The sequence below is a fragment of the Eleutherodactylus coqui genome, chromosome 5 (assembly GCF_035609145.1).
Source record: "Eleutherodactylus coqui strain aEleCoq1 chromosome 5, aEleCoq1.hap1, whole genome shotgun sequence".
In the NCBI taxonomy this organism is placed as follows: domain Eukaryota; kingdom Metazoa; phylum Chordata; class Amphibia; order Anura; family Eleutherodactylidae; genus Eleutherodactylus; species Eleutherodactylus coqui.
Genome location: NC_089841.1, coordinates 136,604,028 through 136,618,942, shown reverse-complemented (window position 1 = coordinate 136,618,942; position 14,915 = coordinate 136,604,028). Strand labels below are relative to the sequence as shown.

At 41.3% G+C, this 14,915-nt stretch overlaps 1 protein-coding gene across 2 annotated transcripts in view; it reads right to left on the bottom strand.

The window, feature by feature from the left end:
- Positions 1-221: 221 nt before the first annotated feature.
- FBXO21 (F-box protein 21) overlaps positions 222-14,915 on the bottom strand; it is a 29,128-nt gene continuing 14,434 nt past the window's right edge. For both annotated transcript variants that reach the window (XM_066603219.1, XM_066603220.1), the window contains exons 7-12: positions 13,395-13,531; positions 10,357-10,533; positions 9,410-9,542; positions 8,791-8,975; positions 5,327-5,484; positions 222-3,293 (exon numbers count right to left, since the gene is read on the bottom strand). In XM_066603219.1, coding sequence (XP_066459316.1) covers positions 3,106-3,293; positions 5,327-5,484; positions 8,791-8,975; positions 9,410-9,542; positions 10,357-10,533; positions 13,395-13,531 — 978 coding nt within the window. In that variant the 3' untranslated portion in view covers positions 222-3,105. The remainder of the gene's footprint in view (positions 3,294-5,326; positions 5,485-8,790; positions 8,976-9,409; positions 9,543-10,356; positions 10,534-13,394; positions 13,532-14,915) is intronic.

The window sequence follows — 14,915 nt, the reverse complement described above, 5'->3', positions numbered from 1 at the left end:
AGATCATAAGTTTCTCTGATCTTTGAGTGTAAAAGAGTAGAAGTGATTGGCAGGTAAACCCCCGCTCACAAGGGTACAGTTTGTGTTCTGCCCACACCAGGTCAGCGCTGTACTATTAGAATGCCATGTGAAAGAGGATAATGTTGTATTGCCGCACTCCAAGCAAAACTCTAGCAATGGAAAGAGTACAAAAAGACAAAAAACGGACAAGAAAAAAGAAATTGTAGGAAGCAGACATTTCCCAATATTTATTAATTTTGGTCCATGTGGACATAATCATTTTATATTACAGATGAATGAAAAGTAGCACCTGTGCAGAGCATCCGGATGTGGCAAGTGGATACAAAACGTACCTGGCTCAGCAATATAGAAATGTAGTTGCAAATGCATATTCTATGCTATTCTTTTAAAACAGTGTACCAATGGTAACTTCGGAATTCTATTAATCAACACATGTAATTCAGCAACACTCCTGCCAATGATCCCTCAGTGAAACCGGACATACAATAAACTATATCCCACTGACTGAACTATAACTATTGGGCCCCAAATGCCATGTGTCTAACTGCATACTGAGGACATCCTAAAACCACTACTGTTACAATAGGCTAACCACACATACAAAATGTTAGCAGCAATTGTGTAAACTAGAGAGTTAAGAACGTGACACCAAGTTTATAGTTTAGCATTTGTATCTACTTAAAAGCTGGTTGGATTGTTTCGATGAGCTAATTTGGCATCATGACTTCAGAATAAACTAGAAGCGGTTTTGAATGCTAGCAAAGGAAAATAGTTCTTGCCATTAAAGGGGTATTCCCATATCCGTTTACTTAGTAACAAACAGTAAACGAGCAGACCCCCTCCACGATGGGACAGAGATGGATGGTGCTTGTACACTTCAAACTCTGCATTTCTCAGAAGCCCTCTGTGCAAAGAAAACAGCCGAGCGCAGGGGTAGCTGGTGGCCGGGAGCTATTGCACATGTGCTCCAGAGATCCCAGCCACTCAGCAGATCGTTGCACAGTGTAGACGTGTACAAGCGCCATCCATCTCTGCTCCACAGCAGAGGAGATTGGTTTCCCAAGTAATGAGCAGTAAAACAACTGCAAAGAAGAATACAGATTTCCAAGAAACTGTGGCATTTCTGAAACGGACATGTCCCTGGGTAGTGCTTTAGTTTCGTGTTTACGACACACTGGAATGGAGTTCCAGAGATAGAAATAACCCTTTTAGCACAAAGTATTACAAGGGGTCTAAAACATAGATGGACATATAGAATATACAGTATAGATCCTGAGCTATGACAAGTCCTCGTGAAAAATAAACAGTTTTACATGGTAGATTAAGGTTAGAAAATCAGCAGCTATAAATTGAGTATGTGATAAAGAGCTGTGCCCATTATACAATAAATAGTCTATTTGTAGGTTAGGGCCACTTTAACATAGTGCAGATTTGATCAGTATTTTTAAGTCAAAAGCAGGAAAGGTACTTGGCCAAGTATACTGGAAAAATTAACACTTTTTCTTCATTCAATAAGTTTTCTAATGTTGTTGGCATTACCAATTCCCGCACTCAACGTGCCCCTTGCTTCTTCCCCTCTTCTTCCATCTCAGTCTCCTTTATCTTCATTTACTGAAGAGTCTTTTACAGACTGAATAGGTTTCTGTACAAAGCACCTGCTATGAAAGAACAGGGGGCTAAAGGAAAGAGCTGGAGATGGCCAAAACATCTCTACTGATAGTGGTTTCTAATGATTCGAGTTGTAGAACATAAAACATGGTCTCCACCAGCTAGAGGAGACACTAAAGTCATGCTGGGATTTTTCTGCCCCCACAAAACTATGAGGCCTACTATACGTCAATGGCCGTAGAGATAGGGAAAGAACCTTATAACTTATACAATAAGCAGACAATAAATATGTTAGATTTTAATGCATTTTTCACATACAATAGCAGCAGACAATTGAAGAAGGGATTTAAAAAGTGACTTAAATTCAACAAAATAACATTTTCCATAAAACAGGATTCTCTGTGGTTGGTCTTTGGACACTTTGGATTAAAATGTGATCTTTGCAATGAATTTGAGCGATTTTGCTTAGAACAGGTCATGAATGATAAGCATATAGTAAGCATCATGAAGAGTACATAACCACTCTTGCCTCAATTTCTCCGGAAAGTTGATATAAGTCACTTTGGAAGTCACCTCTTCAATTGCCTTTTACATAAATAAACCATTTGATTACCACCTCACTAATAAATAAATATATATCACTGACAAAGTGAACAAATGAAGCAATGAGATAAGCTTCATGGTAAACATAAAGGAAAGAAAAAACAGTAACCTAGTAACAGATATTTACATATATGGTTCACGAAACCCATATTAGCTGAAAGACGTTTGAGATTTTCCCTGTTGTGGCAGGATTACCATGTTTTCTACTAAGAGCAGTGTGCACCCATACAGATCCATGTAGTGTCATAAGATGCAGTAAAATGATCGCTCCGCTTTGCTGTAGATGTATAGAGGTAATTTAGTAACCATGATATTCAGTGGTTTGTCTTGTAATGTGTATTTCATGTTACAGCTAATGAATGTAGATAGTAAGCTTAAATGTTATGATGGAGAAGATGCATTACTTTTTAGCATGCTATGAGATATATATACACACACGCATGTGAACGAAGGGTTTCTATCCTAATAAGCCTTAAAGCAACCATGCAGTTCCAGCAAACCAAAATCACTTTTTCTAACTACCTGATTCAAACTGGTGGCGCACCAGTAGTTAAAGATACTAGATGCTGCTTGATTGGTCAGTGCTGCTCATGTGAGCATCATGTAGTAGCTTGCAAACTGTGCACCAGTAGTTATCAGGTAGACAGAGGAGCAGTGCGGCCATCTTGGTTTGTCTGGGACCAGAGGGTTGCTTTGAATTCGTGAGCACCTTTCCCCAGGAGCTAAAACCTGCATATGAATATTAAAAATGTATTGTTGTAACACATCATACATAACAGTGCTTGATCATTCTGGTATCTTGCATGTGCATACATTAAGTAAAATACCCAACTATAAATTTAAAAAACTGGACAAAGTTTCCAAGACCCAACTTCATGGTTCCAGTTGTGGAGCATTTGATTGTCTAAGTAAACTCTGCTGAATAGTGAAGTCAGTGTCTTCTGGGTACTGAAACTGTAGTTCTTTATTTGCTATATAGTGATTTCCTGCAAACTCAGAGAAATAATGTGTGATATCAGGGTGCTCAATCGGTCCTGGTTCTGGATGTGGTTCAAGATTTTCTGTGAAGCAGAATAGAATACAGATGATTCAGATAGTCACTAGTAAAAGATACAAGTGTTATTTATACATTATACTGCTTTCTAAGACAATGGATACAAGGTTAAGGTTTAAAATATGCAATGTATATACAGTGGGGGAAAAAAGTATTTAGTCAGATACCAATTGTACAAGTTCTCCAACTTAAAAAGATGAGAGGCCTGTAATTGACATCATTGGTAGACCTCAACTATGAGAGACAACATGAGAAAACACATCCAGAAAATCACACTGTCTGATTTTTAACAAATTATTTGCAAATTATGGTGGAAAATAAGTATTTGGTCACTTACAAACAAGCAAGATTTCTGGGTCTCACAGACCTGTAACTTCTTCTTTAAGAGGCTCCTCTGTCCTCCACTCATTACCTGTAGTAATGGCACCTGTCTGAACTTGTTAGCAGTATAAAAGACACCTGTCCACAACCTCAAGCAGTCACACTCCAAACTCCACTATGGTGAAGACCAAAGAGCTGTCGAAGGACACCAGAAACAAAATTGTAGCCCTGCACCAGACTGGGAAGACTGAATCTGCAATAGGCAAGCAGCTTGGTGTGACGAAATCAACTGTGGGAGCAATAATTAGAAAATGGAAGAGATACAAGACCACTGATAATCTCCCTCGATCTGGGGCTCCACGCAAGATCTCACCCCGTGGGGTCAAAATGATCACAAGAATGGTGAGCAAAAATCCCAGAACCACACGGGGGAACCTAGTGAATGACCTGCAGAGAGCTGGTACCAATGTAACAAAGGCTACCATCAGTAACACACAACGCCGTCAGGGACTGCAGTGCTAGACGTGTCCCCCTGCTTAAGCCAGTACATGTCCGGGGCCGACTGAAGTTTGCTAGAGAGCATGTGGATGATCCAGAAGAGTATTGGGAGAATGTCATATGGTCAGATGAAACCAAAGTAGAACTGTTTGGCAGAAACACAACCTGTTGTATTTGGAGGAGAAAGAATGCTGAGTTGCATCCAAAGAACACCATACTTACTGTGAAGCATGGGGGTGGCAACATCATGCTTTGGGGCTGTTTCTCTGCAAAGGGACCAGGACGACTGATCCGTATACATGAAAGAATAAATGGGGCCATGTATCGTGAGATTTTGAGTGCAAGCCTCCTTCTATCAGCAAGGGCACTGAAGATGAAATGTGGTTGGGTCTTTCAGCATGACAATGATCCCAAGCACACCGCCAGGGCAACGAAGGAGTGGCTTCGTAAGAAGCATTTCAAGGTCCTGGAGTGGCCTAGCCAGTCTCCGGATCTCAACCCTATAGAAAACCTTTGGAGGGAGTTGAAAGTCTGTGTTGCCCAGTGACAGCCCCAAAACATCACTGCTCTTGAGGAGATCTGCATGGAGGAATGGGCCAACATACCAGCAACAGTGTGTGCCAACCTTGTGAGGACTTACAGAAAACGTTTGACCTCTGACATTGCCAATAAAGGATATATAACAAAGTATTGAGATGAACTTTTGTTATTGACCAAATACTTATTTTCCACCATAATTTGCAAATAAATTCGTTAAAAAAAAAAAAAAATCAGACAATGTGATTTTCTGGATGTGTTTTCTCATGTTGTCTCTCGTAGTTGAGATCTACCTATGATGTCAATTACAGGCTTCTCATCTTTTTAAGTGGGAGAACTTATACAGTTGGTATCTGACTAAATACTTTTTTCCCCACTGTACCTCTGAAAAGTGACAAAATGACTATGAAATCACACAGCCACATATCGGTGATCACTGGCTCTCTGTCCTAGAGTCACATGTCAGCCAACAATATTTAGGGCTTATCCATGTGTCTTATATCCTGGAAATAATGCAAAATTACTAAGGTCACTTCCATCAGGTAACCCCATTACCAAACTGTGCTCTGCTGTATCAATCTGGACAAGTGTCTCCTATGATCAAAACTGGTATTCATTTTTACTACTATATGCGGTCATTCTATAGAAAAGGGATGGGGGGGGGGGGGACTGGTCACTACTTACCCTGTGCAACATAACTGCAAGATCCATTTTCAAGCAGGATGCTGTAAAATGGTTGGTTTGCTCCTTGCGGCAGTTGGTGTACACTTAAGTTTTCAATCCAATCTGGTGGCATCATGCACACGGGATCCCAGCCAAAGATCACCCCACTATAATTATACCTATATATTTCAAAATGGGAATATAAAATAAAAATAAAGAGATTCTAGATATGTGTAAAAAGGGGTTATCTTGGGACATCTGCATTTTCCAATATTAGCTCAGACTGCATAACAGACATTAACCTTCCCCGCTCCTCCATGCCTTCTATTTCACTGGTGCCCAGTTCCACTTGTCCCCACTTCTGGGTGCAGCATCGATGACATCACCAATACCAGCTCATTTTACCACTGCAGCTAATCATTGGCTGAAGTGAGCTGGTGACTTACTACATCAGTCACATGGCCCTGGTGTCAGTGACATCACCGTCTCCCTGCACACAGAAGTGAAGACTAGCGTGGACTGTGTGCCAGGACAAAACAAGAGCGACAGGGATGTTGAATATATCTTCTGTTATGTTCCCACCAAACGATGTACATAGTTCTCGGTTATTTGCAGCCACCCACTTGCTGAAGTGCACATCTGGGATATTGCAGTTAATAGATACATTTACTGCCAGCTTAGATAAATATGGCTAATATCAAGTTTATCTCTTAATGTTAGAAGGATGAACTCCTCCCCTCAAAAAGATAAAGTCTAAACCCCATTAAAAAAAAAGACAAAAAAACCCACAATAACTTAAAATCAATGAAATAGTCTTACAAGAAATGCATTTTATATACAACTGTGTCCCAAAACTTTTCACCCATTCATCTACTAGGTTGTTCCATAGCACACACACTTCCTCATCTAGATAGGAGTCTATAGCCGTTGGGAAGAACATCCCCTTTATTCCACCGATAGCACCCCTCAAGATCTGGGAGGGTTATGCATTTTTAAAAGGCTCCATTGCAAATAAGGTCTCCTTTGCTAATCTTACATGCCCCTAATCAGAAGGAAGTCGCTTGGCTGCTCCGCATGCTTGGATAGCTTTAGGAGTTTGCCGCGGGTTTGATGGCGATTGGAGGAGACTATAACATGGTCCTTGACCCAAGAGTCTATATAAAGTCTACGAAGTCTTCTATCCCACAAAAAAAAACGTGTAAACTTAAACAGTACTATCTGAATGTCACATAGGAGACTCCTGGATAATAATGAACCTGAAGGGTAAAGATTATTCCTACTACTCCCAGGTTCATTTTTCATTCCACAGGACTGACCATCTTTCTGTGAACCCCATAATGGGAACTGTGACGACCACACCTTAGTTAATACTATTATATTATCTTATATGAATGGAGCTTGTAGAAAAACATTTGTTTTCTGCAGAAACAGCTCTATTCAGATGAATGGAATGGATGTCCAGTTACAGAAGCTTCTGCAACAAATCACCCTCGTAGGATATATGGCATTCTAGAATGAGTTTTTTAAAAAGGTTTTAGTTCTTTAATATTACTGAATTTTCTTCTGGGGATACACAATAAAACTGCTTATTTTTGTACAGGAACCTGTATGACAAGCATTGCAATAAACAACCCATAAAAATTATCTAGTACTGGCTACATTTATGTATGTGGTATAGAGATGAGCGAGCATACTCGTCCGAGCTTGATACTTGTTCGAGTATTAGGGTGTTCGAGATGCTCGTTACTCGAGACGAGTACCACGCGATGTTCGAGTCACTTTTATTTTCTTCCCTGAGAAATTTGCACGCTTTTCTGGCCAATAGAAAGACAGGGAAGGCATTACAACTTCCCCCTGCGACGTTCAAGCCCTATACCACCCCCCTACAGTGAGTGGCTGGCGAGATTAGGTGTCACCCGAGTATTAAAATCTGCCCGCCCGCGGCTCGCCACAGATGCATTCTGACATAGTTCAGGGAAAGTGCTGTTGATGCCGGAGCTGCTATAGGGAGAGCGTTAGGAGTGATTTTAGGCTTCAAGAACCCCAACGGTCCTTCTTAGGCCATAGAAATCGCAGATCGCACCTATCTGCGATTCCTGTTCTCTTCTCTATATGCGCTCAATGGGGCCAGCGGCAGCAGCGCCGACCCCATTGAGAACATATAGAAGACAAATCATCCTTCTCTGCCACAGCTGTAACAGCTGTGGCAGAGAAGAACGATGTTTGCCCATTGAATTCAATGGAGCCGGCAATACAGCAGGTTCCACTGAAAGCAATGGGCTGCCGGCGATCGCGGGATGAATTGTCGGAAAGGGCTTAAATATATAAGCCCTTCCCTGCAATTCATCCAGAAATGTGTTACAATAAAAATATATACCGTATATACCGGCGTATAAGGCGACGGGGCGTATAAGACGACCCCCCAACTGTCACCTTATACGCCGGGAATACAGCGGAGCAAAGAATAAAAATCATTACTCACTTCCCCCGGCGTTCTGCGGCGCTGCTGCAGGCTGTCGCTCCCTCCTGGTCCCCGGCTGAGCATTGCTTTCTGGACGCAGGGCTTGAAATCCCCGCCTCCAGAAAACACACGTGCCTTCAGCCAATCACAGCCAATGACAATGATGTCATTGAATGGCTGTGATTGGCTGAAGGCACGCGTGTTTTCTGGAGGCGGGGATTTCAAGCCCTGCGTCCAGAAAGCAATGCTCTGCCGGGGACCAGGAGGGAGCGACAGCCTGCAGGAGCGCCGCAGAACTCCGGGGGAAGTGAGTAATGATTTTTATTCTTTGCTCCGCTGTATTCCCGGCGTATAAGGTGACAGTTGGGGGGTCGTCTTATACGCCCCGTCGCCTTATACGCCGGTATATACGGTATATATTTTTATTTTTACACATTTCTGGATGAATTGCAGGGAAGGGCTTATATATTTAAGCCCTTCCCGACAATTCATCCCGCGCACGCCGGCAGCCCATTGCTTTCAGTGGAACCTGCTGTATTGCCGGCTCCATTGAATTCAATGGGCTAACATCGTTCTTCTCTGCCACAGCTGTTACAGCTATGGCAGAGGAGAACGATCTTTATGCCGACAGTGCGGTGGGGGGGGGGGGGGCACTCTTGCCGCTATTGTGGCTTAATAGTGGGACCTGTGAACTTGAGATGCAGCCCAACATGTAGCCCCTCGCCTGCCCTATCCGTTACTGTGTCGTTCCCACCACTTTCTTGAATGGCCCCGATTTTCACAAATGAAAACCTTAGCGGGCATCGGCGATATACAAAAATGCTCGGGTCGCCCACTGACTTCAATGGGGTTCGTTACTCGAAACGAACCCTCGGGCATCGCGAAAATTTCGTCCCGAGTAACGAGCACCCGAGCATTTTGGTGCTCGCTCATCTCTAATGTGGTATAATAAAGCTGTAGGAAACTACTTTTGTTTTATTGCATGTATGGCCTAGTTTTACATGTACACTATATGACTTCCTACCTCTTATGCCTTATAAGAAGTCCTACAGAATAACACACGTCCTTCTCACTTGATCTGAGCTTCACATTTGGCCCGCTGTCCTCTTTGCGTCTCTCTATATGCTCCAAAGTATGCTGCACTAGATATGCCACAGCTCCATGTTGTGAAGGGTCCAAAGCTTGAATATTCTGCAGGATATCTAATACCTAAAAAGTTGAATCAAAACATGACATATTAATGGAACACTGACTGCACATGATAATTCCTCTAAACTACAAAGCATTAGTTTCCTTTATAATCCAATGTTTCAGTGTTCCCCCTATGGCCACATAAAACAATACAACCATATTACAAAAATGGGAGAGCAACAATTTGTTTTCGTTAAACGCTTAACCATTTTTGTATTTATCTCGTCAGTAGTGACCCTATAGAGGTTAACGTGGCCATTCTGTATTCTTTTATTATTTCACAGTTCCTTCCAATCCACTATAATCACACGTTTCTGGCAATGCTAGCCTTCAATAAAGTAGTAAAAAAGGTATTGCATTATGATTCTCAAGGGCAAATCAGCATATTCTAACATGCCTTTCATATTCGAGTTGGGCATGTTCTGGCACGTTGCAAGATTAAGCAGATATACCTTTTCAGGCCAAATCCCCAAATGGAAATATAACCTAGCTTGTAGCAATAAGTGCTGCACGCTGTCTGGATACATAGCCAGGTAGAGATCTAGCGACACTCTCAGCAGCATAAAGCTCCGGTCTTTGCTTTCCCTAAAAGAGATAAAATGCAAAAGGAGGAAAAACAAAGTTTCTTATCAAAGTAACAGAAACAAACGTGTTCCAAATCCACTAACACATCACAAGAACACCTGACATTACAAAATACTGCGCCCTTTGGAAAACCCTTCCACAATGTATGTCCTGTCATCTGCAGTAGGCGACGCAATATTTTTTTAAACATTTTTGCTGTAAAAGCATTGAACCGTAAGGGTGGCCATGTGTCTTCTAAAGCGTCTGCCATTTTTAACTCTGTGTAACTGCATTATAAATGTGCCCCAATGTGACATGCTTTTTAGTTCAAGCCAGAAAACAAACAAAGTTGAGTTCCTGTAAGTGAGCTCCTTTATGCGCGTCCGATTGCAGCTATTGCCCATGGGTATCAGCTGTTATAAACAGCTGACACCCGTGCTGTATGAAGAGAGGTCGCGCCACGATCTAGCTTCATACATACCCCGATGCTGCAGAACGTAAATGTAAGTCCTGGAGCCGGAAGGGGTTAATGACATATCCCAAGGATGGGCCGTCAGTAGTTTACAACTGGACAACCCCAATAAAAGTCTCTTGCTCCAATTCGAACATCTCCGGTCAGCAAGGCTTTCCACTGTTACTTTACAGCAGCTAGATGGAACACCATTATGCTTCTGTGATAACAAGTAGTGTGGGACTCAATAGTAGCATGGAAAAAAGCTCTGAATTTTAAAAGGCGAGTGCATTAGAAAAAGGTGAATAGCTAGATCTATAGTTTATGAACCCGGCTGCATGAAAAATTATTTTAAATAACATTTTACCATAAATGTGTTCTTACCTCTTGCCCAGATTAAGAAGGTTCCCCACCATTCGCTGCAAGACTTCCTTAGTGCTGACTGCCGCATAGAATTCTTCAGTAACATGTTGCCCAATCATGTATTCACATTCCTTTGCAGTAAGACACTTCCCATATCCAAATGCATCCACATAGACATAATCTGTGATGTTTGAACCTCTTTGGAAATTATGTAAGGGGAAGGGAAAAAAAACAAACAAACAAAAAAACCCCACATTATTAGGAATTATCATGTCTTATGAGAATAAACTTTAAAGAGTATCTAACTTTTCAGAATAAGATGCCATGTGTGTGTACATGAGGAATAACACTTTTTGGCCATTATATGACTAGTATCCTGCACTTGTATCCCCATTTTCCCCTCTGCAGGCTCTGATTTTCAATTTTCTCTGAGCTGGAGAGTGGAGCCTGATGTTATGCTGTGTTCTACACACTGTGCACAGAACATTCAGCAGTTTCTGCTCCCCAACTGCCTGTAGCACACAGAAATAACACAATATGGAGGACACTGTACAATGTTACTGAGCAGAACAGAGGTGATATCCATGGCTGCAAAAAAAGTAAAATCCCACAGCATTAGCTGTGGAATAACTTCTGTGAAGCCCTTGCTTCACTCTCTCCCCTAACGTCTCCTCCGCTCTTCATAGTCTTCTATTGGGAAAAAGGGTCATCCCCTCTTTTGCTTCATATTCACGGTCTTGTTACTTCTGTTACTAGTGACAGACATCATTTGACAATCGGCAGAAAAAACAAATTAGAAGGGAGGACACCCCTTAGTGGCCAGTATTTGGAGGGATTTTTCAGCACAAAAAAAGTAATTTCTGCTAAATAAAAATGATTTAGCCATCATATAAGAACAGGTTTTTTGAAAAGTTAGTAATCAGTAAGTTATATAAATAAATAAATAAATAAATAAAAACAAAAACTGTAAATAACTAATATTTTTGTTTCATTTTCAAGATCTCTGCTTGCCACTTTAGCAATGGAACAAAATTCTCTACAGCAGATAAACCTACACTAGATAAAATTCCCTCAATTGCTCAAGTGTAGCAAACTCAAGTGTAAAAGATGGTTATTAGACGAATGGAAGTCGAACGCACCAATTTCAGTGGAACGGAGCAATTCTTGTGTATAGGGATGTGCAGACTGGATTTCAACAAGTCCAATTTTTTTGTTTTCACAGGGGATGAGCCATTGTCAGAAACTGCTCTACCCACTGAGAACACTTGGTACAGTGTACGTGTATGGAGGACCTGCTTTGTATACAAGGTTTATGGCCAGCTAAAGTATTAGGTCTCACATTTTCTGCCCCCAAGTGAAAACAAGAAATGTTCCCATTTACTGATTGAAAGTAGAAAAGTTTTGTAACTGTACAAGGGACCAGGGAAACTCTTAAAATGTCAATGAAAGGAATTTTAAGCATCAATACAGTTAGAGTAGCCAAACTAGGATGCCCTACACCAATATAAGCAATGCTAAATACAATCACCAATCACCATGTCAAATGGCATTGAGTGTTACATAGAATTTTGATGTATAATTGATCTGCAAAAGCTTGAACTCAAAATAACATGTGGTATACAGGAAATTAGCAGGCCCAAAACAAAGCTTGCCTTAGGGCTATGAAGAAATTCTGGCAGACTACTGAGGGACAAATCAACATGGTCTTTATTTTACATGAAAGAAACAATTTCACGTGGACAAGTCCAGAAGAATCCTAAGAAAACAATGCTGTTGACTGGCTTGACTTCTCTAAATTTATGTTCCACCTTTGAAGAAGGATAGACTGAAGAATTAGAAAGCCAAAAATCAGGCATACACAGTCTCAAAGCATCAGCAATACACTTCATAGCTCACTAGAGAGGAGGGGGCATGATTCTAGGAGGTGATCTCTGGAGATCCGATTTTAAACTAGCTCCTCAAACTGATCCAACCAAACCAATTATGATCTGGCAGCATAAGTAGCCGCTATGTTGGAATTAAAGGCAGCAGATGTTGCTTCCCAGGCTTTCCTAAATTAACCCATCGGGTCTTTTGAGAATCCCAAATTTTTAAAGTGATTACTTACAAGATACTTTGGATATAAGCACATCTGTTTTAGAAGGAATATGCCAAGAAGCAATTTCATCTAGAATATCTGCATGTAACTGACAAATATAAGATTTGTGGTCTCCTTTTTCCAACTCTTTAAATCATGGGCCATAAATCTTTATGAGCAGAAAAGACTCTTCCCTTACGGGTATCTAACCCTGAAAGCATGGAGTCTTGAACTAAACGGGCCACTATAAGTTCCTTTATCTTCATGGCACCCCTAACAGTCTTCGTAACTTCATCAGTGTCTTGGGATTGGAATAAGTCTGTGTATTTGGAATCATCATTGGATGAGGTAGATGAATCAGAATGCAATTCTCTACTATCATAATTGTCCTTATCAATAGAGAGAGAAATATCAACCCCCTAAAAGGAAAGAATTGGTGGGTCTATCCCTTTTAGATAAGGCCTTGATGCAGCTACAGACATCTGAGTGGATTACTACATTCAGGTCTCCGACTATGGACAGGATACTTTAGTAACCAATGTCTCAATTAAGTCAGTAAAAAGGAGTGTTGATTTGGAGGGTGTGTCAAAAAACAAAAAAAAAAAAAAAAACTTGCCACATTTAATAAGGATTATGATATTTACATTGCTCTCCTAACCCCCCCCCCCCCCCCAAAAAAAAAAACCCCATAATGAATAGCATAAGTGATATGCACCAGACGACCTACGCACATATCTTTGGTTTGGACCTGGACAGAGCCCATCCTCCTTCCAAAGGCCTAGAGGCCTCGGTCTCCTTTTATTACCAGCTTTCCTTTCAAGCTGCTGACATGGAAAAGGGAAAACATACATATACACTTTTTTTTTTTACATTTTGGTTCCCCATCAATGCAGGTGGAGAAAATCTAAAATAAATTAGGAGAGAAGATATCTTGTCTTATGGTCCTGCAGCATACAAAGTTACTAAGACAATTACAACTTACCCCTGGGCACCTTGGCACCACCGAAGCATGAAGTGATGAGGAAAATTGACTGGCTCCAAGTGAACTCCGAGACGTTCAGCCAGAGTAAGATATAGCACAGAAAGACTGATAGGGATGCCAGTCCTATTGATTAGAACCTAGAAAACAAATTCTTATTGTTTGTGGTGGCCAGAAAGAACAGAAGGTGAAAAAGGTTAGAGCTCTGTGCACTCTGCACAATCCTATGTAATTTACAAGGTACATTCCTTCATACTGCTTTCAGAAACACTTCAGTAATGTAATAATGATATTACTAATGTAAGTAATAGGTTATATTAATAAATGGTTTACCATGGATGCTTCTAATAAACCGTGTACTGCAGGACACATGACTGCTCTCAGACAAGCTTCACAGATCCATCCTTTGTATATTTCAGTAGCACTGTAGTGTAATTTGTGCAGATGGACTATAAATTGGCGACCATTCACTTACAGAGTACGGAAGAAGATTACCAAAGCACATCAAGAAATGTCTGCCTGCTTTTCATGACAGAACTGTTTTAGTTCTGCTACATTGGAGAATTTTTGAGCATGACCAGTCCCAACCATTAGAACAGGAGCCCGACTGTCATTAGCAGAGTCGCTGCTCCTACTGGCACTGGAGACCTGTGTTGGTATTCTTAGGCAGCGCTGTAAAAAGGCGTATGCATCAGAATAAGGCCTGTTAGTGAAAGTCATAATAAAAGTGTATGGGCCGTCACTAGGGAGTTAAAAAAAAAAAAAAAACACTACATATTTAAACACAGCTTGAAGTGCCAGAGGCTCAAAATAAGGTCATTTTTTGCTCAGTGGATTCACAGCAAGTAGCACAGGTTCTCCACACGTGCTGCGGTGCAGCCAAGGAGGATCAGGTAGTGCCATCTATGACTCCAGTACTTTTAAGTACTACTGAGCCAGTACCTCGGTTTCCAGAGGCTATATGAATTTGAGATACACAGGCTAAAGAGCAGTAGAGGAGGAAGGGGGTAGTACAAGCAGATACACAGACTGCCCTTCATCTATATTGCTGTCAAGTAGGCCTGGGCTATTAATCATTATAATTTGACTAGTAATTATTAGGAAATTATGTAGTACCAGTGCTTCTGGTGGTGCCACACAGCTCAGACACACAGACAGACAGAGACAGAGACACACAAACACACACACACACACACACACACACAGGATGAAAAGCAGCACAGCAGAGTCCTGCACACACTGATCACCTCCTGGTCATGCGACTCCAGACTGCAACCCACACAGGTGACTAATCACATAACTGTGACATCATCACAGGTCCTGCAAGCACTCGGCTGCTGTAAGTGTTTCCTAGTATTACATCCCCTACAAACCCATGCGGCCTTAGTTGCTATGAAATACTAACGAACACCTAGCCGTACAGCAATCATGTGCTTACAGGGCCTGTGATGAGGTCACCATCATGTGATTGGGGCAGAGCATGTAACTCAATCACTTGAAATAAAGGACATTTGATGACATCAC